Source organism: Syngnathus floridae, chromosome 8, assembly GCF_059516105.1.
Source record: "Syngnathus floridae isolate MCC-2025c chromosome 8, RoL_Sflo_1.0, whole genome shotgun sequence".
NCBI classification, from domain to species: Eukaryota; Metazoa; Chordata; class Actinopteri; order Syngnathiformes; family Syngnathidae; genus Syngnathus; species Syngnathus floridae.
In genome coordinates this window covers 9,278,176-9,304,765 of record NC_142420.1, presented here as the reverse complement: position 1 = coordinate 9,304,765, position 26,590 = coordinate 9,278,176, and the positions used below count along the sequence as shown (strand labels likewise).

The window sequence follows — 26,590 nt, the reverse complement described above, 5'->3', positions numbered from 1 at the left end:
AAACATGCTAACACTTAAAAAAAACGCTTTCAGAAAATACATGTAAATTCCAGTTAATGTGTAAAAGGATGCCACCTTCTGTAGACAAGTGGTACTGCTTCTGAAAGGCACATAATTCCTGACTCGACTTTGGAAAATGGTAAATCCAAACTGTTGCTGCAGTGGATATTTATTGACGTCAATGTTTGGATAAGGTAAAAGGGCCCAAGATATTCAACAGCTCCTCAAACTTGAACATCAGGGTGTTTTTTTTCCCCCACATGCGCATTTCTCTATGCTAAGAATGAGCATTGCTGATGCTGCCTGAAATAACCTGCGGACGGACCCGACTCTCCATCCAATGTATTCTTCCCTTGTTTGAGACCCGCACATCCCTGCATAGCGTTCCAAAGGACAAGCAGACGCAATGGTAAGCGACCGCATTCATCGATGACGTCACCTGTAAACTTGCGTTGTGTGCACTCTCCATTTGTCTGCCCGGTTGAGATTTGCAAGCTAAGCTAAGGAATGTTGTCATGCTAACAGGGCCTTTGCTCATGTTTTGGTTGTCCGTTAGGTGACAGTATTTGTCGCATAACGTTCTAAGACAGCAGGGGCGTAACTGTTTTATCGTGGCCAGGGTGGGCGTAGCTCCAAGTAGATAAAGGATGTATTGCAATACAGTGTATGCAAAAACTATATAATATGATCTCTGTGTATCCAACATATGTCAGCTCTTAACTGTATATTGTTGTATGTAAAATAACTAAGCTACAATCAAAACTTGCTGCACAATGTCAAAGCTGTTCAGTTGGTTGGAGGCAATATGATAAATATATTCCCTCTCTTTCATCCAGCGTGAATGTATCTCTCTGCACATTGGGCAAGCTGGAGTCCATATTGGCAATGCATGCTGGGAGCTTTACTGTCTGGAACACGGCATCCAGCCAGATGGGCGGATACCGTCTGACAAGGCTACTGGAGACGATGACTCATTCAAGACTTTCTTCAGTGAGTTTGGAACTGGGAAGCATTATCCCAGGGCCATCTTTGTTGATCTGGAGCCCACTGTCATCGGTTAGTAACCTCTGACACCCCAGGTAATATATGTAATAGTTATTTCAATATCGCTTAAACTTTCAACTTTGTTTTCCACAGATGAGGTTCGTACAGGTCGCTATCGGCAACTGTTCTATCCAGAACAGATGATCACAGGGAACGAAGATGCTGCCAATAACTATGCCCGTGGGCACTACAGTATTGGCAAAAAAATCATTGATCAGGTGCTGGATAGGACTCGCAAGCTGGTTAGTTTTGAAATTAATAAGTGTTTAAAAAAACAATACAACTTTTAGACATGTTGTGTGTTTAACTGACTTGTTGCTTCAAACTATTGGTGTACATTATGCTGATTAAAAATATGACTCAATTCCTTTATCAGGCTGATCAATGCTCAGGCTTGCAAGGATTCCTCATCTTTCACTCCTTTGGTGGCGGTACCGGTTCTGGTTTCACCTCTTTGCTCATGGAGAGACTGTCTGTTGATTATGGAAAGAAACTAAAACTTGAATTTGCAATCTACCCAGCTCCTCAGGTGTCCACAGCAGTCGTAGAGCCCTATAATTCCATTTTGACTACTCACAGCACCCTTGAGCACTTTGATTGTGCCTTCATGGTGGACAATGAAGCCATCTTTGACATTTGCCGCAGAAACCTCGATATAGAAAGGCCGTCCTACACTAACTTGAACAGACTGATTGGCCAGATTGTGTCTTCAATTACAGCATCTCTTCGCTTTGATGGCGCCCTGAATGTTAACCTGACGCAATTCCAGACCAACTTGGTGCCCTACCCCCGTATGCACTTCCCGCTGGCTACATATGCCCCGTTCATCTCTGCTGAGAAAGCCTACCATGAGCGTCTTTCTGTGGCCGACATCACCAACGCCTGCTTTGAGCCAGACAACCAGTTGGTCAAGTGCGACCCCCGTTATGGTAAATACATGGCCTGCTGTTTGCTGTTGTTTGTTGGTGATGTGGCACCTAAAGATGTCAACTCTGCTATTGCCGCCATCAAGACCAAACGCACCGTCCAATTTGTGGACTGGTGTCCTACAGGCTTCAAAGTGGGCATCAACTACCGGCCTCCGATGGTGTTTCCCGGAGGAGATCTAGCCAAGGTGCAAAGGGCTGTGTGCATGCTGAGCAACACAACGGCATTTTCTGAGGCTTGGGCCCGTCTTGATCACAAGTTTGATCTGATGTACGCCAAAAGAGCCTTTGTGCACTGGTATGTGGGAGAGGGAATGGAGGAAGCAGAGTTCTCAGAGGCCAGAGAGGATATGGCAGCCCTGGAGAAGGATTATGAAGAAGTTTGTTCTGACAGCATTGGGGATGAGGATGAAGATGGAGAGTACTGAAGTGACATGCTTTCATGGAGTTATTGCATATTCTGCCTGTGGTAGTGATTGCTCATTCTTAATAAACACATCCAAACATGCTTTGATGCATTTGTGATTTTGAATAGCAGTAGAGAAAAATGGAGCAAATCATATTTTTTCTGGTTATATCCAGGGTTAAGTTACTACATTGGTTACCTTTTTTTTTTTTTTTTTTTAGTCTATTTTAACAAAACGGACTTGACAAATGTATTTTCCACCCGAGTTTCACCCAAGCCCGTGCATTAACGCTTGGTGAGTTTTCTTCAGTGGAGAAATAGCGTCATCTGCTGAAAATACACGGTACAACACTTAGGTGACGAGGCACACAGTTGAATTTCCTCATTGGTGTTGTTGGTTTTTGTTGGTTTTTTTAAATTTTGATGTCATTTTATTTTCCTGTTTAACCATTAAAATATGTTCTAACCCCAGCCAAGGTTTTCTGTTTACCGAGAGGTCAATTTAATTCTACAGGCAGTCGTTAAGAAGACTTATGTTGCATTGAGGAAAGGTTAAAAGTGGGATATTTTGAGAACTCTGTTGACAGGACCGATTTTTGTTACCAGTTTGTTCGTACTAATACGCAATCACCATTCAGTAATTCTTTTATTCTGTTCTTTTGTTTTTAATTCACCCGTATTAATATACAGCAATCCCTCGTTTATCGCAGATAATTGGTACCAAAAACCACCCGCGATAAGTGAAATCCGCGAAGTACGGTCACCAACAAAAAGTATTGGGCAGGCTAACGAGAACATTTGGAGCAAGACTACATTGTCGTAAAGGTTAGAGATGTGTTTCCTCAATTTAAAAGTTTTATTTTGACTTTTAAATGTTTTTTTTTAATTTGGATAAAAAATGTAGTGAAGCCGCGATAAACGAAACGCGAAGTAGCGAGGGCTCATCGGATGAGACTGCCTACTTTACGAGTTACAGTGAATGCAGCATTTAGGGGCGTGTCAGATGACGTCTTTAAACTCCAGCATGTTCTCGGCGCTCTATTTCTTCTCTCAGCTGATTATGACGTAATATGCAACAACAACGAGTCTAACTGGGCTGGAGAACCGCAAGTTGTCTTACCCGTAGAGTGGAGCCCAGAGCCGACAGCTCTGCTGCGGCGAGACACACCGGCAAGAAGAGACTGTTGTAGAAACACGGCGATCGCTGTCAACAACCGCCTCATCTTCTGTCAAACTCACAAGGTAGGTCAGGTTACACGCTTAATTTATTATTTGTCCCTCACTCTTGTCCATGTGTGTCCCCAAACACTCACGGGACATCGAAAAGAAGATCTAAGTCTCAACTAGGCAAAATGTACAGGTTGGTTTAACACTGCTGCCTGTGAGTGCGATGCCATTGCTCCCAAAATACACTTCTTGCAGGTCCCATGGGCCTCACGGCTGCATGCGGGGCTTTTGCATCAATTTGGAAACCCCCCAGACCCCCCCGGACACTTGTGGCAATCCACCAGTAAGATGGCATGACAGCCTGAGGGGGCTAAAATAGTCAAACGATAGCTCAACTTGCAATGTATTCAATGTATGGCATTGATAATTATTTATATTCATATGACTGTAATACAGTGTGTATAGCCAGTACGGTGACTAAAAAGCTGAATTGTGGTTACATTGCTTGCATGAAAAGATCTATGTAAAGTAGATTCCCCACAAAATATATTTTTTTTGTGGAAAAAAATAAACCTACAAAAATTCTTCCACCTTCACTGGAATCTGCTTTTCTGCCTTCCTTTGTTCAATCCCTCACTCCACCCCTCTGTCACCTGTTTTTATGTCTGCCTTCTTCTTTCCTTCAGTACAAGTGATAAAAATAAACAAGTCAGTTTACAAATGATTCACCTACTTTTGCCTTCTGCATCTCTATTTTATGGATGAAATTTATGTTTGGCCTATCAAATTTTTTTCTTCCTAGGAGAGTGTTGGAGAGTGGTGACAGGAGGCGTCATGGTGGATTACTACAACATTTTGGGAGTATCCAAAACAGCCTCTCAGGATGATATCAAGAAGGCGTGAGTATTGCTGTCTCATTATATTTTTTTGTAATTTTCTGATGCTCGTAATGTTAAGACGTGTGGTATGGTTAAAACATTTAGTGCATGTTTCCTTTGGTGTCAGAATGCCCTCATCTGTTTTTTTATATTTTTCTATGAACTCAGCTACAGGAAACTGGCACTTAAATGGCATCCTGACAAAAATCCAGACAATAAAGAGGAAGCAGAAAAGAAGTTTAAAGAACTCGCCGAGGCATATGAAGTTCTCTCTGACCGTAAGTCTTGTTGACTTGTAATGTCATGTCATCTGTGAGGCTTGATGTACTTGTGCACGTGATCAAAAATTTTGCCGATGTTGTTTTGTACAGAGAATAAACGCGGTGCTTACGACAGATATGGAAGTGAAGGATTGAGACACTCAGGTACAGAAAAAAAATCTTGTTGCTTACCTTAGATCTGCTCTCCTTTTTGATTTCCATTTTTTCCCCTATCTCACGGTGCACCTTCCACTTATTTCCCCTACTGCTCATATTTTCTATTAAAATGTTAATTATCTCTCTCCCCTCCAGGCTCTTCCTCAAACTTCTCTTCAGATTTCCCAGGATTCGCCTTCACATTCCGCAGTCCAGAGGAGGTTTTCAGGGAGTTTTTTGGTGGCCAGGATCCTTTCGCCAGCTTCTTTGGTAAATAAGATTGCTAATTAAAATAAATGGTTGCTTCCATGTTGCCCATAAATGTTTTATTCCAAAAACTACATTAGAACTTTGTACGTGAAATATAAATGAAGAAAAAAAAAAATTAGGAATAATCAGTACAGCATGTATATAAAATATACACACAAATAAGATAATAAATAAAAATAAGATAAACATTCTGGATCATTTGTTGATGATTCAAATAACAACAAAATCACCAAACACAATAAACAAACAAAAAATACCACCCTGACAATTTGTCTCTCCACTTTCCATTAGATGACTTATCATTCGGGGGTTCGACCTCTCGCCTGGGGCCTAACCGTTTTTTCTCGTTCCCTTCAGCTGGAGGTAAATTCATAGTGACTATGCATAAGAATGATCATTTTCTAAAATTCTAATTGAATTCATTAGTGTTTTTCTTCTGCAGGTGAATTTGCATCTTTTCCATCCATGGGTGGTTTTCATGACCTGGGAGGTATGGGAGGTGGCAATTTCAAATCTGTGTCTACTTCCACCCGCATCATAAATGGCAAGCGCACAACCACCAAGAAGTAAGCGCCTTCCTTTGTGACCATTTCAGAATGACACATTTTGTAATCACAGTTTTTTTAAAAAGATGTTCACAGCACAAAAACTTCAAATCCAATTTGTACTTAGAATAGTGTGGCCTTTTTTTCCATACACTGAAATCATTTTTTACATGCGTTCTCTGTTTTAGGATTAAAGAGAATGGCCAAGAAAGAACAGAGATCGAAGAAGATGGCGTGTTAAAGACTGTGCTGATTAATGGTAAGCTCAATCGTGCACGTTTTGTGCTGAAAATATTCATTGAGTGTACGTAACATAATTATTTTCTCTCCCTTAGGCGTGCAGGATGAAATGGCTCTGGCACTGGAGCTGAGTCGACGAGAGGGACAGCCTCACCAACCGAATCCCTCAATCGAAAACCGGTTACGTCACGAAACTGGCAGAACTCGGCTCAGCCCGTTTTCGGCAGGCACGCACCGTTCGTTCAGTGCCGCCCCTTTCTACCGTTATGGAGGAGTCGATGCGAGCGAGCAAGATGAGGACGATGAAGAACTCCAGATGGCGTTGGCGTGCAGCTTGTCAGAAATGGAAGCCCAGCAGAAAGCAGCTGCTCCCGACGTCATATCAGGTGCCGGGGGCGGGGTCAGAGACGTGATTGACACAAGTGCTGAGCACAGAGGGAGCACGGTTGTTGAGACACAATATCCAAACACAGACGCTAGCGACAATGTTGTTCCGGTCCAAAGCGGGGCTGCGCTTAGAAAGGATTCAGGGTCCGGTGATGTCGCGTCGCAAGAAATTAGGAACAGCGGTATGAAGCAGAAAAAGACGGTGTGTCTGTGCGTCGTGTGTTAATGCGCCTTGGCTTTTCATTGAATTGAATCGCATTTATGCCCGAAGACACTGAGCCTTATAAACATCATCATCCAAAAGTGGACCACAGAACATTCTCTATTAATACACGTCTGGTTTAAAAAGAGTCCAACAATGTGTTGCCATGCACATGTGCTTAGTTTAAGCAGCACGCATCCAATAATTTAAATCATGGATGCACAAAGAAACCCTATCCTTGCAAATGTGCCAAATATTCTGGGACAAAAAAAACTAAAACAGCCAAAGAGTATACTTGAAAGAGTTCGAAGCCTTATTCCCAAGTTGAGAATTTTGCTCTCAAGTGCTATCAACAAGAAAGAAGTATTTTTTCATTGCTTACTTTATTTATTTAACGCTGCCACATGATAACTACTAAAGAATTTCTGCAACGCACCTCAAGGCATAAAAAGTATTTTTTTTTAATATATGTCTGCTTTATTGTCATTTATACTTCACATTGTTTAAAAGGCAATAACAAATAAAAAGGAGATGGCGCCAGTTGATTTGTTTTGTGTACTAATATTTGTTGCGCTCTGACCCGCAGCAGTAATCCTATTCCATATTGAGTATTTGAAACAACATGAAAGGCATAAACAGAAAACTGCTACAAAAAATGTCAAGTCAGGTTTTATTGCCTCTTAACACTTATACTATTGGGAAGTTGTTCTTAAAAGTTCTTACTTGCTGTTGCAGACTCAGACTTTAAGGCCTTCACCAGCTAACCCGATTGCCTCAAGCTACGCTGTGACCACGCCCCTCATCTTCTGGTAAAATGTCCCAACGTGTTCTGTGTCAAAGCTCCATCTTATGTCTCATTCATTTTAATTTATAAACCACACATTTTATTTCTGCTTTTACAGATCAAAGTTCAATGTCTCATGATGCATTTGTCTCCCGTTGCCCAACGAGACTTCTACATGATGAATGGCTCTTACATTGAGGTTTGCTTTGTGTGTATGACTGTGAATGAGCATAGCTACTCCACACTGGCCGGAAAAAACTGGAAAATTAATAATCTCTGGATTAATCAATTTTGTTCATGCTACGTTGTCAATACTGGACAATAATGTACAGGATAAAAGATAGAAGAACAATTAATGTAACCATTTGAAATCTTTTAACATATAAGGTAAAGCAAGGAAATAAAGTGTTTCCTTCTGATGTTGAGTGTCTTGGACATATCTCCATGATTGCGCAATGCGTAGGTTTGAGGAAAAAGACCAGAATTGAGTCCAGCCCCCCCCCCCCTGTGAAAATAGAGCCCGCTGTGTACAAAAACACAATTGTAAACTGTATTTATTTTTGCTGCATCACATCACAAATTTATTTATTCATTAAGTCAAAAATACATTTTTTATAGATATTTTATCTGCCTGCTACATGAAATAAATACAATCATCGGAGAGAGTTTTACATTAATCACATAGCTTCACGGAAATTAAACAATTTACACCGAAGATGATTGAGAGAAACATGATGGTGTGCACTTTTTTTTTAAGTACATACGTAAGTAACACATGAATGTAGACAATCGTGAAGGCAAAGCCAAACCTCACGATAAAAAACATCTAAAATTGACACAAGACAGTCGCATACAGTATTCTGGTCCACAGAAATTCAGAATTCAAACAGGCACTGTATTCTTGTCTTTAGACTGCCCATACTTACCATATTCACATATGGTCAAAATAAAAAAACAAACGATTAAAATTAAAACATTTTATTAAATAATTTATTATTAAATTAAATACTTTTAATGATTGAACTTCTTGAGTCCCATGATATGTGACCGTTTCGTCCCGCTGGCCGATGTGGCTGTCTTACAATATTTTTGGGTCTTGGTGTGTGTTTGTGTGTGTGTGTGTGTCGGTCGGTGCCGCTGTTCATTGCGGCAAGGCTTTCAAGATGGCATTCACCTCCTCAGCAACGGCCGTCAGTGCAAATTCAAATTGGTCCTGCGTGGGAGAAGCGAGAATAAGAGGAGTGAGTAGAAAAACACTGAACAAATTCGACTCAATTATTTGCAAACACATAATTGGTACCTTGGTTTTGACCAAGCCGGGTCTCTGGTCTCTGACGTGTTCCAGTGTGGCAGCAATATCAATCTCCTTGACTCCTAAAGACAAAATCAGCCGAAATCTTCAAATCCAGAAATGTATTTGGGTTTTGAAAAGCGACACAAATTATGTCTGAATTATGAGTTAGGTGAAATTTCAGGAGTGAAAAACAAAATAGTGGCAATTGGCCAATGTCTTTTATTGTGAAATAGTTTTCCACGTGACTTCATGACTAAGATTCAGCTGTATAGTACGTGAAAATTTGTCATTACTCTACCAGCCGCCATTTTAAGCTTCCTGTGATCTATTCACTCTAATCCAAATATGCGCATGTAGGTGCAAGCAGAGCAAACTCACCTTTGGCCATGCGGTTCAGCACCATGTCAATGAGAATGTAAGTGCCGGTTCTGCCGGTCCCATCGCTGTGGTTGCGGCACAGCAAAAGAAAGGTCAGAGTACGCATAGCAACCACCACCATCAATTTATACTGCATAAATTGATTGGTCGCATCCTGTAATTCTAACATTATATGAGGTCGTGTATTCAATTTTTTTTTTTTTTTACCTGCAGTGAATAATAATAGGGCAGGAGCGACCTCTGTAGCATTTATTCACCTTCCTGAAAAGCATCAAAGAGAGGAAATAGAAGAAAAAAAATAGAGCAAAAGCCAGACACAACAAGAGTGCATTACTGACCTCTTTCACTGGACAAATTGTAATAGAGTGAAGTGTTTTGAGAAGGAGATTTATGACTGCAGCCACAGTTACTCATGGCTCGTGGTTGAATTAAAAGCAATTAGAAAGCGGAGCAACAAGAGGAATGAAATGGATAATGTAGACAAGGATGACAAGATGAGATTTATGAGGTGGTGGAGGCGGTTAAATGGCGGGAAGCCCCGGATTCACTGTCCCTCTTGCAGTAGCCAGTCACACCTGCCAATGCTCATTTTTGTGACTATGCAACTGGAGCCAGAGTACTAGCTGCAAACCGCAAAAATGACACTGGGAGATGTTCGAGTACAAACCTGCACATCTAGAGATGTGCACTGGGGTAGAGGGAGAGAGAGGAGGAGCAGTGAAGGAACACAAAATGGAGGAACGGCAATAAGGATGTCGCGAGGTTGATGAGTTTTGTGGTAAATATTGATGATACGTGATAGAAATGTGACGTTAAAGGCAAAAATGGGGATAAATGACGACTCAACAGGAAAATATTTTCTTTCCCAGGTTGTGTAAACACAACGTGCACGTTTGTGTTGGCGTGTTTTCACACCTGCGGAAGTCAAGCAGGGGCCGCGTTGAGGTGGGGATTCCGTCCGCCGGCCAGCTCAGCAGGTGAAATTGCGTTAGGGTTCTCGTTTCTTGCGTCTGGACATTCTTCAAGTAGAAGCTACGCACCAGGAAGTCCTTGCACCAGATATGCTCTGACACCAAGTTCACCTAAGAGGAGAAAGAAGGTCATCAAAGTCAATACGTATAAATCTCTCTAAAATTTGTCAGTACCATCATTGGTCACCAGGGGGAAACAGAACATCTCAACCTTACCTCATAGATATGGTAGAGTGACGAACCCTCATCTGGCCAGTATCTTTCGCTCTGTTTTTGTCCGTCTTCCGCCAGAGCGGACATCATCACGATCACCGTGCAACCGTTCTCCCAAACCATCTGAAGCGTGGTAAGAATGCACACATACTGTATATGGCTCTACACATGCCCAATAATGATTTGTGAAATGTATGTGCTCACCTGCCAAAAATCTGCCACTGTGTGAGGCAGAGGTCCCTGAGTGGCGATATAGGCTGGCTGGCGAGGGTCATGATCAAACTATCAGTCCAAATGAAGAAAAGAAAAAAATCGTAAGTCTGACAAGCCAAATTTTAGTTCAGATCTGGTAATGAATTTCTCATTGGGAAATTATATTTGGCTATTGTACATATGTAAGAAAATGACTAACAATGAAGCTGGCATTGATGTAATCTTGTTTTCTGGGGTTCACATCCCTTTTCAGCTTCACTCGTGAGTGATCGTCTGCCGAGAAAAAGGTGAGACTGATCAAGAATAAAATTTGATGGATAAACCCGATTGGGACACTAAAGTGATAGTGTGCTGAAGAACACCAAACACTACTTGAACTGACATGGGAGCGATTCAGCCTGTCTGTTTTTGGCCATGTTGTTGGGAGTTTGAGCCGCGGCCACTGAACTAGGGTCGGCCTGGTAGGAGCAAAGCGCCTCCCACTCCTTCTGAAGGCGGTCCTTGTTACGAAGGTGGTCCTCCATATAGGCCTGACGGAAAGTTGCAGAACATAAGCACATAAGTTTTCACGGCTATTGCCTGTGATTGTGTGTCCGCCTACCAGAATCATGTGACCGGTGGAGATGTCCATATTTGACTGGGCAGGCTCCTCACTCCAGGATGGAGTCGAGCTGTGGGTGGAGGACGGGCTGTGCTGCGGGCCATCGCTGAATTGGGAGGAAACGCTACTCACACGGGACGTATCCGTTCCCCGTCGCCCGCCGGCGCTGGCTGCTGTACCTGCCACGCCACTGCTCGCAGCGCCCACGCAGTCCTGACGGGACAGAGATGATTTGGATGCCATGTGCTGTCGACATAACTCCTAAATATGCGATAGAGACAAAGGGAGAAGTGGACCGGTGATTGATAGCCAGCTATGGTTCATTCAGCCACTAGTTTTTTTCCCCCACTACTAGTATAAATGAACATTAGTGGAAATATATTAACGCAAATGACCGAAATGAAACGAGCGTCTGAAGGTCAACAATGCCTCACCTGATAATCAAAGTGTGTTTCGGCACCTCCCTCTGGCCCCAGACCAAGTTTGCCATTGGCCACTTGGTGAGCATAATGTCTGAGGCAAGCAATGGCCACAGCCAGTATCAACACTCCTCCAACCACTGCCATGGAAACCAGTGTGATGACCGTCCCACTGGAGCCCTGGGAAACCCTGGTTACCTGCGGGAGACCCTGTGCATTTGTCCTCTGGAAAAACACACACACATTCTGTTAATGTACAGTACATAATGTACCTGCAGTTTTACAACATCACGACCTCCCACACTGCTGTGCTTGCACACCAACCTGACATTCATATTAAAAAGCCCTTTTGTTTGATAATCCATTATTTAAGAAAAAAAAAATCACTGCTGATGATTCATGCAGGCAGTCAGTGCGGAACGAGGGAATAGGTTAATGACACCTGTTGTCATAGTACCTCGGATCTGGGCGCCACATTGGGGGAGAGGAAACAAAGCACCATGGCAACAAGTGAAATGGTGCCGTGTGAGCTGTGTTGTCATTCGTTCACTCGGGAACATTCAGTGAGTATGAGGGAAAAAAATGTACCAGGCAGAAAAATGTATTATCTCTTTTAATTGCATTTAAATTAAGTCTAATGAGATACAATATGTCATTTAAATTTAAAATACTGTTTTGGTACATAAACCCGAATTTACAGTATTTGTCGAGCACTGTATGGATGTGCGTGTCTATCCTGTACCTCTCCCACACCAGTCTGTAGAATCTTCAGGCTTGTCTCAGACTCCAAGAAATTCTTTTCAGACACTATAGTAAGAAACAAAAATGTGAGTCAGTCTCAACAATGAGGGGAAAAAAAGAAACCTTGGAAAGCTTCACTTTGAATTTGCGTAAACACAACTTGCGTGGGTGCAAAGCTGCATGGGTATGTTTGTTTTCCTAGTCTCACCGGCTTTATCCGCCACCTCTGCAGCTGTCACATTGTGCTCATTCTGGCGAATACGAAATGTCAGTGCCGGTCCCACCACGCTAGTGACGCAAAACACACATGTGCATATAAACTGTCAAGAGATGTTTGCCTGATATATTTGCGAGCAATAAACAAAAACACATCCTACCTTATATTGATGAAGCTGCTGGTTGTCAGGTGCATTTTCTCAGCCAGTAGCTCCACAAGCTTCACACCATCATATAAACTCAGGGGGCTGGACAAGAGATTCTTTATTATGCTCTTGTTTTTAATCATCATTTAAATATTTTTTGCCAGCAGAATGAAATGGTTTGGAATATCTTCTTCTGACCTCTGGTTGGTGACAATGTAGCCATACTCCTCTTTGGCCCCCGTAGCCTCAACTTGTGGCATTCCCTCCTTCTCTAAACCTGCTCCTTCTCCAGGAGCAACCAGTGGCATTTGGGAGGCGGACGAAAGGGGGCCTGCGCTCTTCGTCATGGGTGTGGTTACAGCTGACACAGGTTGGGGGGCTTGAGGGGCCTCAGGTGCAACAGGGAAAGAAGCAAGCTTCTCCGGCTTACTGGACATGGTGTCCGTTTTTAATAGCTGCATCTATTTAGAAGAAAGACAAGGGAAGGGTGACTGCCACAAATCAACACAAGGTACATTTTGGGGGGTTGAGACTTTTGCAACTGGACATACTACTTTAGCACATTATTCCCTGTGCTCCATATTTAGGTAACTGCAAATCCTTACCTCCTTGAGAGTGATAAGGTCCTTCTCATTTTTATCTGTGTAGAGAAAAAGACACAAAACAAGCTAATCTTATTCAACTCAAATTTCAGGTATTTAGAGGACAGTAAAACAGATTACTTGCTATTTTTTTATTATAATTGTCTAATTAGCTCTGGGATTTAGTCGTATGTAATACCTTGTGTCTTGTCTTTGGCTTGCAGCAGTTGCAGTATGAGGGCTAATTTGTAGAGCTGCTCTTGGCTGAGCTCTTTCGGGTCAACTCCGTACTTCTGTAGAACGCCTGACATTTTTTGCAGCAAGCCATCTAACAAAGGTTAAATCAGAATCACAAATATCCAAAGCATCTAGACATGTGTTGCTGGTTTTCCTTACCATTATTTCCTAACTGGGTGCTGTAAACCTGAGAGGCCTTATTTTGAAACGGCGGTTGCCTGTTTGTAGAGCCAAGTCTCTCTAGAGTATAATCTTCTGTATAGTCCACTGGTATCTCCATTTGAAAGTCATCATAGTAAGGCAGGCCTGAGAATATGTCATGATATGAAATCATTGTATCGAGATGCGTGACAATATTAGTGATGTCTTTACCTGCAGATGCCAAGGAGGTTGACCCACGGTGGCGATAAGAGGATGGTGCAGAAGCCAAATAGACGGACAGTGCCTCCTGAAGTAGTTGCCTATCTCGCTCTCGCTCTTTCTGATTGGCCTGCAACCATGCGGAAGGGCGAGCGTAGCCTCCTCCTCCTCCAATGAGAGATCTCTCCGCTTCTTCTTGGTGCCTGTGCTGCCATTGGGAGCGATATTTGTTAGCAGGTAGTTCTGGTGTTTTTCATTGTAAAGGATTTTGCGGGCTTTCATGATAAAAAGTTGAACCTGTTGGTATGTGTAAGGGTTGATGGAGGCTCCCTGCATTTGCGACCGAGGAGGCTCGACAATCATGTAACCTGCATAGTTGCCAGCAGGTGCTGCAGACCCTGGCTTGGAGATCTGCTGCTTGGACCTTGACCCCAAACAAAAAACCCCAAAAGGATTAGGATGGACACGGAGTGGCGGATTACAGATAAGAGCTGAACTGGAGCAAAGGGAGGATTGAAGGGATTGATTGGACACCTCCGCTTGACTTTTGTTCTGATGGGTGAAAACTTACGGAACATGCGAGGAAGCGTTCGGTTTAGATGATTGGGTGGTGTGAGGGACCCTCTTCAGTTCCTTTGATAGAATATACTGTGTGATGTCATCCTGCCAGGAAAGACCTACATATGTACACAAAGTATGTACCGTTTAGCCATAAGAAATTATTATTCAATTGTCCAAATTTACCTTGTAGCATGAGCTGTTTCAGGACTTCTTGCATTCTCTTCAATACAGGAACCGTCACTTGGTACTGGACCCGGTCCTGCTTGGAACTGCGACACTGACCAAACAGCCCATCTGGTAAGCAAAATGTTTTGTATGTATTCATGGAAAATAACCGCCCTCGCCAATCCCTGCTTTCTACTTAACTTGGAGTATGAAATATGCAACGCTTTCCTGATGCGACCTTTCTATCCAGTGTGGCCACGGTAGCACTTAACAGTGACTCATAGAACTGAAGTACAGCCCACACATTTTATCCTGATTGCTACAGTAGCCTCAACAATGGCCTTTCACCGTCGCCAATCATTATTTTCAGCATTTTCTTCTTACCTGCGGGCAGCCGCCTTATGGCAACAATATAACAGACGACTGACTTGATCACATATCTATATGTGATTTACACAGACATTATTCTTCACATTTGAATCAAAATCCTGTTGAAATATGATATAATATAATATAACAATTAATTTAATATATGATATAATATAATATAATATAATATAATATAATATAATGTAATATAATATAATATAATATAATATAATATAATATAATATAATATAATATAATATAATATAACAATTAATTCAATATATAATATAATATAATATAATATAATATAATATAATATAATATAATATAATATAATATAATATAATATAATATAATATAATATAATATAATATAATATAATATAATATAATATAATATATATGACTAATTAGCAAATGATGACAAAAAAAACAACAACTTTCAGGCTGTAATATGAGAGACTGACCAAAACTGAGAGGATATTTTTTTGGCGCAGAGATGACTCACTGCAGTCTTTCTGTACGCCCTCTAAATCTGACACAAACCCGCCTGCTATGGTGACACGGTGAATTGTTAAAGTGAGCAGATTAAAGGGGATTAATGTGTTTTTTTTAGCTTCTAATTATGCATCAAAGAGAACAGTCTTTTTTTCCCCCCCAACCCTGAAATATACATAGGCTGAATGGTTTTGCCTAAATTCTATTTTCTTCGACGTGAGGTTTGGATTTAACCTGCAGAGCAGACAGTAAATGATAAAAGTCAATTTGTAATATAAAATAAATAATGCCATATAATACATTTTGATGGAATATGTGTTGTTTTTTTTATTTGGTAAATTTAAAAATAAAATGTCCAATATGCGTCTTTTTGGCACAAATGAAGCCGCACACAATTACAAGGATCAAATTGCTTTGCTACTAACGTTTAGCGTTGCTATTCCGAGGCCACAGATTATCTTCCAGTTAACAAAGCCGTTATTTAAATTGTCTGTAGCCTGTAATATTGGTACTGGAAAACTGCTCTCTTAGTAGTTATTTTGCAATTGGGGAAACAACTACAAACTGGCCATTTTAAAATTATGCTCCAATCATTCACTGTTAACATGGATAATAGAATAAATTTGTAGAGTTAAGGTAGATGCCTCTTTAGCCAAATGCGATCTGGCAGCTGCTGATGTTTATTATCTGCTAGTCAATGTGAAACCGGCATTACATTACATTACATTACATTACTCTCTCCCTCTCTCTTCCCATTTGAAAAATAAATGTTCTAGTTTATTTTCATTCAGGAGTTCATATGCAGTATTCTGCGCTACGGCAATGCTATGTGCGTAAATGCAATTTTCACCGAGAAGCACGTAAGCCTGTGTCAGTGACTCATCACTGTATTAGCACAACAACTGTGGGGGTGTCGACCTCAACGTGATGTCAGTGTTGCCATGGAGACAGCAGAGGAGGGAGGTGGGGCTTCGATAAAGCTAATGAAACCAAGATGGGAACGTCACAGTGGGAATCGGACACATAGGGATGGCATAGAGGGAAAAAAAAATCCTTGAATTGATTTGTCTTGATTTTGTTGCTGAGGCCTTTTGTCAATGCAACCACCAGGACATCATAATTGAATGCTATGAGTGTGTGTGTGTCTTACCATCTGAGCAAAACTGATCCCTGGAGCACAGTTTTCTCTCAAACAGGCAACCTGATGCAAAAAAACAAACAAACAAACAATGCCCACAGGTAAAATGTGTGAATTCGACAAAGTCCGACAGGGTGGTGGTTTTACACGAATGCACCGTGATGGAAACAAAACAATCAATATTCACCCAAGTGGTTACAATTCATAAATCCGTTTTCAATATCAATTATTCTCACTAGAATCATGGGTTTGTTAGAAGTTTACTCATCCAAGTAGCAACTGCTGCAGGGGTACTGAAAAACAATGTCTTTCTTTAAAAAATGGTACAATTACAGAATTTCCACCATTGGATTGTGATTTTTAATTTGTAAATCTTTTCTGTTGTTTCTCATCAGGTTTCAAGGGGATGATATTTTGCTTTTATGTGAATGAGCAGGTGTTTGGTTTGAGATAGGACGCAAGTGCTTCAGGTAATGTACTGTTATCGCTGCCTGCGAGCTTGCCTTTTTGATTTGCAGCTTTCTGCTCTCCATTTGTTCGTGAGAGACAATCAAAATCACATCAAAGTCAACACTAAGCATGTTTTTGTCAAAAGATGAATCATGAATGAATTGTAACATTTGAATTCCTGTCATCAGCTTTGATTGACAGTGTTGAAAAAAAATGTCATTAGAAATTAAGTTAAAAATAATGGCAGCCTCTAAAAACATGTTGAGCACCTTTCACATTTAATAAAGGAAGCAGAATATTAGAAACAGCTTTCATTATGATGCAGCACAGTTCCAGAATTCTTATCAAGACTTGTTGACTATAAGCAAATCCTAACATTTTAACCAAATAAATACAGTAAGCCCAACATATGTATCCAACTTTTATTATTGAATTTACAATCTTGTAATTTCTACTCAAATTAAATATGAAATCCTGTTTTTATATGAAGATGTATCATACGTATTTTATTTTTTTGTCAAAGTAATTCAATAATAATATAGGGAAATTATGATATTGACTTGTTTTTTTTACTTGAAGGCTATTTACTCTACGAAGATATGATCTTAAAAATAGAGGGGACCAAATAAAATACAGAATAGAAGGAAAAAAAGGTGAACAGAAGCATCCTAAAAAATGTTTTAAAAAAATACATATATGTATAGTTTGACGCCAAACATGCAATGTGGTAAATGGTAGTAAAGTAGTGGCCATATATGGTTGTCATCTCTAGTTGAAAAATACATCAACAGAGAATGCAAATGCACTCTTTATCACTCCTCACTTGGCATTCTGTAGCTAATCATCAGCTCCTGTTACAGATAACAATCTACTGTTTGTTTAGCAAAATAAATCACAGAAGACAGAAGCACCATATCGACAATGAAAGTCGCAGCTCACAGTGAAGATTATAATAAAAATAAATAAATACATTAATTAATTAAAACATATATATAGAATAAAAAAAACTCGACTATACAGACTTTAAGCATTAATCACCTTACCGTATCTGTCTGACAACCCCGTGCGAAGCACGATTGTGAGGAGCAGCACAGCTCGCCATGCCCTCGGATGCTGCATGGTGCGTTCAAGTGTCACGGCAGAACAACAAGAAGAAATCTTTGCAGTTTTTTCTCCTTTAAATCCCCATTGTGTACAAAAAACGGCTGCAGAGCCAGTGTGGATGGCTCACATTTAGAGCACAATCCCCCTTGTGGCCAACAAAAATATCAGGCTAGAAATGTCTATATATTTTTTAAATATCTATATACGACTGGTGGCTAAAGGCAGACTGAGCGACTGGCTGGATGCAAAAAGTACATTTTTCTCCCGTTGAGGAGGAGGAAAGTGATGATGCTGAGGAGGGGCGGGGCCAGAGCATCATTGCGGAAACAACGTAAAACCAAATGAAGGAAGCTGCAGGTGCGTCATCTCAGGCTGAAATAGCAAGGGGAGACGTGGACCCAATTTACACGGCAACACAGTCTTGGAGACTTTTTTTTTATATGGCACAAAGTAGATAATTAACCTGTAAGTAAACCAAAGCGTGGCAATCAGTTCTTCAACTACTAGATTTTGTGCATGTGTAATTGAGTATTTTTCCTGATGACTACTTTTACGCCTTACTTTTTAAAACAAAAAGGCCTACTTGTATATTGTACTCTTTATTTTGTCAAAATAGACGTTTTTTTCCCCCAAGAATGTAAAGAAATAATTAAAGAGAGATAAAGGTTCTGTCTACTGTTAAATTTTAGAATAAAACACATATGGACATGTCAGGTAAGAATAGGAGACTACAATTACTCCAGGCTCATAAAAATTGCACAACAGACAGCAATATACAATTTCAAATTGTAGGGTCTCACTGACAGCATCCATTTAGACTTCTTTTTTTTTTGTTTTTAATATTCTGTTGCTTTGTCTAGAGGTGCTGACATCCAAAAGGCCACAGTGCTGAGATCTGCAGTATGACATTGCAAACTTAAAATGTAAACGTCCCTCAGATTTTATGGTCAATATCACCTTTGGGGTTACAACCCACCTACTTTTTGCAGCTCAGTTCTTCTCTTACCCTCTTCTACCCTCTAGTGGTGACGTTGGCTTGAACTACAATATGTTTTAACTATAGTTGCTTAAATATGAGGCCAAAAATGCACTTTAAAACTTGACATAATGTTAATTATCCCTTCAAACACATTATGTACACTTGTTAGGGGGATAGAAGGTTTGTGGATGGCAGGGATTGACGATGTGGTTGTCAGGCAGGGCACACAATAAAACAACAATAATACATGCACTCCACACACATGTTGCTTCTTATATTAGAGCGATTACAACCTGAAAACCCATCATTACATTTTATTTTTAGAACCCTATGAAACCAACAAAAGCCTGCCATTTGAAATGCCAGATTCCTGGCTTTGAGCTTGCTATTCACACATTTATCCTATTCTAGGGTTGCTGGAGGCGGTGTGCAACAAATGTCCCATATTACCATATGGCTTGATGGAATTGCATGCATGCAAGAGGAATTTAGTTTCCAAATGTAGTATGTGACGAATGTGAAAATGGGTGTGCTAAGCTGTGCACATGCTTTTTTAATATATTACATACTGACTATTGCCCTATCAGTTTTACTGTGCATTGAGATGTTGCAATGAGACTGCAATCTACCAGGATGTGCTCTTTTAAGCCGGTGTGACTCATGAATTACCGGGTTTGTTTTAAAGTCCACCGCTGGCTTTTTTTTGTCACACTGAGTTGCCAACGGCCCCGTGATAGACTGAAATAGATTTGGAAACGTTTTGGATGTTACACGTTTGTATGCAATCACCAACACACACACGCAGGCATACCGTCATGCCTTTAAACTCATTCTGTCGTCCTCGTCGCTCTTGTTTGGCAGCTCACCATTGGCATGTGTGTATATGTGTTTGTTTGGTTGCTAGGTAACAGGCATCCCACATTTATAACAGGTTACACCAGCTGAGTGCCATCATCCATCTGCGCTATCGGGGTCCCTTTTAAACATGTGATTTTTACCATCAGACTCTCCAGCTCAGTAGCAGCATGTCTAGACATGACACATTGTTTAATCACTAAAAGATAATGAGATGGTGAGACGTTTTTTTTTTTTTTTTACAGAGGTCTCAAACGTGGGGCCCGAGGGCAATTTACAGCCTGCATAATGATATTTTGTGGTCCACTACTTGACACTAATGTTCAATGCTAGTGTGGCCCTGCATCTTTTTTGCCATGTCGATGCCCTGGGCATTTAGTGTGTGTGTTTTTTTTCTTTTTATATAATGTTAATTTAGATTAACAATGTTCATTTTATAACTGGCGTGCTCTGTTTGGAGGTTTGACAGGGAAGGAGTTTGGCTCCCATGTACTATTCTAATTCTCTGACTTGTTTGGGACATGTTTAGCCGTGATGAGATCCGAGAGCTAATTTAAGTTTGTTTTCTGGCTGCCAGTCCCAATGCTTCATCGCTGTATCTGATCTCGTTAGTCAGCTCAGAGGTTATTCATTTTGTGTTCCGCGCTGGTGATTCAACTGTAATTCTGTGTCTGAGAAAATTGATGCGAGATGGCTCCCGCTATCATGTCATCAGACAGTGCAGTCAATTCTCTTTATTTCCTATTGGATCATTTCCCTTTTATAGCAATGTAATGAGGACACCATGTATCACCCCTGGAATATGAACACAGTGAGGAAGTAATTAGCATTCAACTTTTTTTTCTATTAGCACTGCCATGAAGCCCAATTAAAGCACAGAATATTTAATGATTACAATATGGATCAATACATTTGCTGTAGTAGTATCAAATTGTGGTGGTCAATCACTTTTATTGGCATTCAATCATCTGCAACTTTTGAAATCAGTTATAAGGGTATCAGAAAAAAATAATAATCATTTTCCTCATTTGTGTCAAGCGTTTTGCTACCTGTCATTTCAAATGATCCTTTGGACGTGTGGGCTGGACGAACAGGAATGCTAAAAATAGTGTGACACCACCGGCAGCTGACACATGTGCCTCGTGAAAGACGACTACTGGCAAGGCCACACACACAAGGGCCCTTTGAACCATTGGATCCCCCCACCCCTACGTGCACATGTAGTAGTCGTGCTCGGATGCTTGCATGGACTCTATAGGTGCATAATCAGTTGTGATTGATTTCCCCCGTGTTCATTCCCTCTTTGTATCTAAGGTATTGACTCAGGAGAAAGCCAGAGAGAGGTTTGCTATTGTGTTTCTTATTGATCACATTGCCTCTTTCCAGCAATGTCTATCGACCTACTGTACATTATCACAATAATTTTCTTTTCCTGAGGTAGCCAACACGGTTCTATAGAGTGAAACTCTCTCTGTTGCTTTCACCTCCAGTGGTTCAAACATCTTGTGGAAAGATCAGCTCTTTGTATAATTACAGGCAAGTTAAAGTGACAAGACCTTGTTTTACGACGAAAAAAAAAATTGTAATAATAATAATATTGTGTTTATTTTAAAAATGATCAATTAGTTTGTTCCCGGGAAGTCAATGCTTACTAATTCTAGTTTGTACTTGGGTTTACTTTTAGAAATTCTTTTAGGATAAAGTGACACACAAATAGCATCGTACTTCTGTTGTGTGACAGAGTGGAGATCCCCTATGGCAAAATTATGTGACCTTCTTGGCAGTAACTCATACTACTCCTTACATAACTGAGGGAGGGCAATGCATGACCCAGCTATAAGTATAGCTACTGACTGGGTGGCAACTCATACTGTGTTTATAGAATTGTTTTGATATTATAAAAAAAATAAAAAATAATAGTAATCTTTAGGAATTGGCTTTCAGATTGTCACAACTCATTATTACGTGCTATTGTAAAAAATAGATAAATAGAGTTTTCATGTTCACCTTTTGACGTCTTTACTTGCTGTATACAGTGTTTAAGAACTATCCAACTCACCATTTTGGGTTGTTGAAATGACCGCATGCAAATGAAACACTCAATTATATTCAGGATCCATCTGTCATGCACGCACGCACAACCACAAGCAGTTGAAACCAGACTCGCTGGACAGCTGAATAGGCGTCTGGCAATAGGAGGCTAATGGGGGTTAGGAGGGAAGGAAAGCACTGCAACAGCTGAGTGGCTACAGAGGGGCGAGGAAATGTCCAGCATAGGCCTTTGGAGTATGAATGTAAGCAGTCGGAAGTTTCTAAAAAATCCTCCAAAATTTATTTAGCGACATGATATGGGCAAATACCTGGAGATGACGCAGTGCAGGTATGCCTAATGTTATGACTAGTGAGTGTATGTGCTGTCCAAATTATTATGATAAAAGTTATGCAAAAGTGATTTAAAAAAAAATGAAGGCAAGGTGGAGTCAGGTGGTAGAAAGACAAAAGAGGTAATGGGCGGACATTGAGGCGGTGTCGTGGTGACGGTGGGTGTGGCAAAGCTACAAATAGTCACGCATGCTGCAGGGGGGTTCTTCACTTGGTTCCTGTCCCATTCACCCAGCGGCTCAGTTGGGTCTTGGCTTCTCGAGCAACTCCACCAACATCAAAATACATCAAACCAGCAGCCATGAGCAAGTCCTACTCCTCTTCCGCCCAGTCGGCCTCTTCGTACCGCCGCACCTTTGGTACTGGTGTCGGTTCATCTCCGATGTCTTCCCTCTTCTCCACTCATGGAGGAGGAGGTCGCAGCTCCTCGAGCCATACTACTCGAGTGTATGAGGTCAAAAGTGGTGGTCCGTCGTATTCCAGCTTCAGGGCGTCCTCCGGGGGCGCCGGCCTCGGCCTGGGCTCCTCCACAGCCATGCGCACCTACGGTGAGAAACTTGACTTCAACCTGGCCGATGCCATGAACCAAGACTTCCTCAACACAAGGACCAACGAGAAGGCCGAGCTTCAGCATCTCAACGACCGCTTCGCCAGCTACATTGAGAAGGTTCGTTTCCTGGAGCAGCAGAACGCTGCTCTGACGGTGGAGATCGAGAAGCTCAAGGGCCGCGAGGGACCCGGGCGTGTGGCTGAGATGTACGAAGATGAAATGAGGGAGCTGAGGAGGCAAATTGAAGCTTTGTCCAACCAGCGTGCCCGTGTGGAGGTGGAAAGAGATAACCTGGCTGATGACCTTCAAAAACTGAAACTCAGGTAGGTGAGCGGTTTGTTGAGGGCAGTGATGGAAAGCTGAGGCTTCAAACTTGTGTCATGAACCAGTTGTTATATTTTTTTACTCTTCTAGATGACATTGTTGGTTTAAGAAATGGCAAGTCAGTGTGAACAATAAGTGCCATCTCGAGAAGTAAAATAATACAACTGGTTCATGAAGCAAATTTGAAGCTTCATTTTCCCATCACTAAAAATACCTTGATTTGTGTTCTGTAATTTTTCTTCCACCCAGTGTCCATTGTGACAGTTGTGTGATAAACTTGGCATTAAATGCAGTTTTTTTTTTTTTTTTAAATACAAGTTTCATTGTTTCCTTTCTTCATTGCAGACTACAGGAGGAGGTTCACCAAAAGGAAGAAGCCGAGAATAATCTGTCTGCCTTCAGAGCTGTACGTCAACCCCCCAGTTCATTAATGCTACTGCAATGTCCCCCACTAACTCAATTTAATCTTCCTATAGACAGACTATATATCTGCTCTTCCTTTTATTTTTTTCTAGGATGTGGACAGTGCCACTCTGGCCCGGTTGGACCTGGAGAGGCGTATCGAGAGTCTGCAAGAAGAGATTGCCTTCCTCAAGAAGATCCACGAAGAGGTTTGTTGAGCAGTCAGTTAAATATATCTTTTGTAGCTGTTGACCAATGTCCAAAATACTGTAAATAGACTCAATCAGATGCTGGCACATTGAGAAGTTCAAGGGCTGGAAAATATACACACGGGATATTTATGACACATTTCACAGTAACTCATATTCAGTGAACGCCATGATTATGATCTGTTTGAAGAAGCATATGGTGAAGTGCAGTTTTTTTACACCTCAACTTTAACCTTTGGGAAATTCTCAACTGTGGCCTGCTTGAAGAGAGCTTGTCAGCTGTTGTCTATATCAAGAACAAAAAAGAAGAGTATGCATGTGAACAGATGCAAAGCTATTTTGGTTGGTCCACAGGGCAGCTGAAAGCAACCAAGCCTTATCAGTTCAAATGTAACAGTTGTGCCTAATTCAATGAGCCTAATATAGTTGTCTGTTCTCTGCTAATATTGTACGTGCCATAAATAATACAATGAACTTTTTACTTAACATCTACGATTTCCATGTGTGTTGAAAATACATTTTTTCCTCCAGGAAATCCGTGAGCTGCAGAGCCATATTCAGGACACTCAGGTGCAGATCCAGATGGACATGTCCAAACCCGACCTGACCGCTGCTTTGAGGGACATCCGCATGCAGTACGAGGCGATCGCTGCCAAGAACATCTCAGAAGCCGAGGACTGGTACAAATCTAAGGTAGGACGCGACATTCACAAACCAAATCTTGTTATGTAGATAAACGTTGGTCTGGTATTGTATCGCTCAAATGTCAACCTTCTTTCCTAAGGTCACAGATCTGAACCAGGCTGTGAGTAAGAACAATGATGCCCTGCGCTCTGCCAAACAAGAGAGCATGGAGTTCCGACACCAGATCCAGTCCTATACTTGTGAGATTGACTCACTCAAGGGCACCGTGAGTATCAAACACATATGAAGCATTTTTTATTTTTGCTCGACTTCTCTTCTTCCTCACATCTCTGTTACGCCATAGAATGAGTCTCTGCTGCGTCAGATGAGAGAGATTGAAGACCGCATGGGTCGTGAGGCTTCCGGTTACCAGGATACGATCGCACGTCTGGAGGAGGACATTGCTAAAATGAAGGTCAATATTTTATATTCCATCCGCAACTTAAATAGAACAGCATCCATCTGATGCATGAATGGGAAATCGAGCGCACTTAATCCTTGTCACAGATGCGTTTATTTGCAATCGTCGCAGCGCTTGAATGTTTAGAGACGGGTGTTTATTTGACGACAGCATTTGCTTTCCAGGACGATATGGCCCGTCACCTGAGGGAGTACCAGGACCTTCTGAATGTCAAAATGGCTCTGGATATTGAGATTGCCACCTACCGCAAGCTGCTGGAGGGAGAAGAGACCAGGTGCGCTATTCTCATATAAACTTGTATATAACCCCCACAATACTTGCTGCTAACATATATGTTGCCCATCTATCAATTTGTTATTTATTTATTATTTTTCCCCCCCAATGCATTTGAATGGGCATCAATAAAACACACATTTTGGCTATTTATGGATCAGCTTGCAAACAGCAAAATTAACTGTATAGGAATTAAACAAATTGCTGTATATTATATTATAAATATTGTATATCTTTGTGTTTTCTTATTTTCTAGGATCACCACCACAATGCCTCTCCAAACTGCCTATTCCGCCATTGGATTTAGAGGTCGGTGAAACTGTGCGGTCTTTACACAAACATACCCATAAGATAAGCATTCGAAATTGCGGAGGAAGGGTCAAAAGACTAAGTATAACCCCTTACCAAACACGGGGGGTTGCTATTTTCAGCATATTACATAACTCCAATGACCCATACTCACCACTGTGTGGGGATATATGACATGTAACCAACCCTTGAGGCTCGCTGGTTCAACCAACTGGTGTGTGGGCTGAGCCGAGAGTCATAAGTGTCATTAGAATTAAAATGAGGCTATGTTTGTGTATGTCTCATTCCAGAGACCAGTCCCGAGTCTCAGTCGCAGCGTTCCTCCGAGATGCACTCAAAGAAAACAGTTCTCATCAAGACCATCGAGACCCGTGATGGAGAGGTTGGCGCAAGCACACACAAACACCCATTAGAAGTCACTTGGAAATAAACCAGTGACATCTTTTTTTCATATCCAGATGTAATGAAAATATTTTTAATTCATTGGGGGTGCTAAGTTGATCATGTACCATTTTCTAACTTTTTTGTACTATTTTCTAACTTCTCACAAGAGAAGTCTGTTAGTAAAAAAAAGAAAAAAAGAAAGATTATATTAATAAACCTGCAGTCATGCCAGACTTTTTGTCACGTTCCCACTTGACTGACACACTTAACTGTGGATGGAAAATATTCTCCAGCATTATCTACAACATACTTTGATCCTTAATGTTGCACAATAAATAGATTCTTAACCAGCAGTCAAACTATTTTTTAATATCTCTCTTAGGTTGTCAGCGAGTCCACACAGCACCAGCAGGACATCATGTGAAAGGGAGGTGATGACATCAAAATCTATTACAATAAGCTGCAAAAAAAATGAATAAAAATTAAAAAATATAGGCATCTTCCCACTATTGCGTATTTATGCCAAACCTTGCAAGCCACAAGGCATCAAAGCGGGTCAGAGCGAATTGTGACGGCACATTTTCCACGTTTTGTCTGTGTTGATATGCATTTGTGCGATTGAATCGAGAATGGCTTGTGTTAGTGTTAGTGGCCGGAGCAAAAGATGGGAAGATGGTGGTTAAATATGTCAAGAAGCATCTCTTGAAAAAAGGAACTAAGTCATGTGTGACATTATGATCTTGGCCTTGTGCCGAGAGCGTGTGATTGTGTGTGCATGGGCAACCATGTCAAGCCGCTTCACTCTGACTCAAATAGCACAATAAAAGACATTTGTTACTTGTTCAAAGTTTTTTTTTTTTTGGTCAGGCAATCACCAACTTTGAAATTTTTGTTGCCTG

The 26,590-nt window shown here is 41.1% G+C and overlaps 4 protein-coding genes and 1 long non-coding RNA gene across 8 annotated transcripts; 4 read left to right on the top strand and 1 right to left on the bottom strand.

Annotated features, from left to right (window-relative positions):
- Nucleotides 1-17: 17 nt before the first annotated feature.
- LOC148394418 (tubulin alpha chain-like) lies at nt 18-2,527 on the top strand. Of its 3 annotated transcripts, none has more exons than XM_088382126.1 (5): nt 18-409; nt 837-1,056; nt 1,138-1,286; nt 1,421-1,973; nt 2,097-2,527. In XM_088382126.1, the coding sequence occupies exons 1-5, from the start codon at nt 407-409 to the stop codon at nt 2,396-2,398; spliced, it is 1,227 nt and encodes a 408-aa protein (XP_088238252.1). In that variant the 5' UTR covers nt 18-406; the 3' UTR covers nt 2,399-2,527. The 3 variants fall into 3 exon arrangements, with proteins under 3 accessions (XP_088238252.1, XP_088238253.1, XP_088238251.1); XM_088382127.1 differs by having other exon boundaries at nt 2,057-2,356; XM_088382125.1 differs by having other exon boundaries at nt 1,421-2,526.
- An 848-nt stretch (nt 2,528-3,375) lies between these two features.
- Nucleotides 3,376-7,684, top strand: dnajb2 (DnaJ heat shock protein family (Hsp40) member B2). Its single transcript, XM_088383330.1, has 11 exons — nt 3,376-3,618; nt 4,346-4,442; nt 4,590-4,699; nt 4,793-4,846; nt 4,994-5,107; nt 5,399-5,470; nt 5,550-5,673; nt 5,841-5,911; nt 5,988-6,278; nt 7,217-7,290; nt 7,384-7,684. The coding sequence occupies exons 2-10, from the start codon at nt 4,378-4,380 to the stop codon at nt 7,243-7,245; spliced, it is 930 nt and encodes a 309-aa protein (XP_088239456.1). The 5' UTR covers nt 3,376-3,618; nt 4,346-4,377; the 3' UTR covers nt 7,246-7,290; nt 7,384-7,684.
- Nucleotides 7,685-7,801: 117 nt separating this feature from the next.
- On the bottom strand, nt 7,802-18,188 carry ptprna (protein tyrosine phosphatase receptor type Na). Of its 2 annotated transcripts, none has more exons than XM_088383328.1 (24): nt 17,859-18,188; nt 16,378-16,428; nt 14,380-14,490; nt 14,207-14,312; nt 13,933-14,059; nt 13,648-13,843; nt 13,435-13,581; nt 13,238-13,366; nt 13,063-13,097; nt 12,656-12,918; nt 12,473-12,559; nt 12,304-12,383; nt 12,097-12,161; nt 11,370-11,579; nt 10,936-11,196; nt 10,717-10,864; nt 10,534-10,607; nt 10,326-10,403; nt 10,125-10,244; nt 9,853-10,019; nt 9,145-9,198; nt 8,938-9,002; nt 8,566-8,639; nt 7,802-8,478 (listed from the first exon to the last, which is right to left on the bottom strand). In XM_088383328.1, the coding sequence occupies exons 1-24, from the start codon at nt 17,932-17,934 to the stop codon at nt 8,407-8,409; spliced, it is 2,796 nt and encodes a 931-aa protein (XP_088239454.1). In that variant the 5' UTR covers nt 17,935-18,188; the 3' UTR covers nt 7,802-8,406. The 2 variants fall into 2 exon arrangements, with proteins under 2 accessions (XP_088239454.1, XP_088239455.1); XM_088383329.1 differs by having other exon boundaries at nt 10,936-11,148.
- LOC148394416 (uncharacterized) lies at nt 13,862-17,221 on the top strand. Its single transcript, XR_015859910.1, has 3 exons — nt 13,862-14,329; nt 14,428-14,493; nt 16,761-17,221. It is a non-coding gene; the product is annotated as an uncharacterized LOC148394416 (long non-coding RNA).
- Nucleotides 18,189-22,331: 4,143 nt separating the features above from the next.
- Nucleotides 22,332-26,538, top strand: desma (desmin a). The gene is made up of 10 exons (XM_088383767.1): nt 22,332-23,008; nt 23,355-23,415; nt 23,525-23,620; nt 24,152-24,313; nt 24,405-24,530; nt 24,609-24,719; nt 24,890-24,999; nt 25,255-25,307; nt 25,598-25,689; nt 26,074-26,538. Exons 1-10 carry the CDS (start codon nt 22,437-22,439, stop codon nt 26,113-26,115), a joined length of 1,425 nt encoding a protein of 474 aa, XP_088239893.1. The 5' UTR covers nt 22,332-22,436; the 3' UTR covers nt 26,116-26,538.
- Nucleotides 26,539-26,590: the final 52 nt, after the last annotated feature.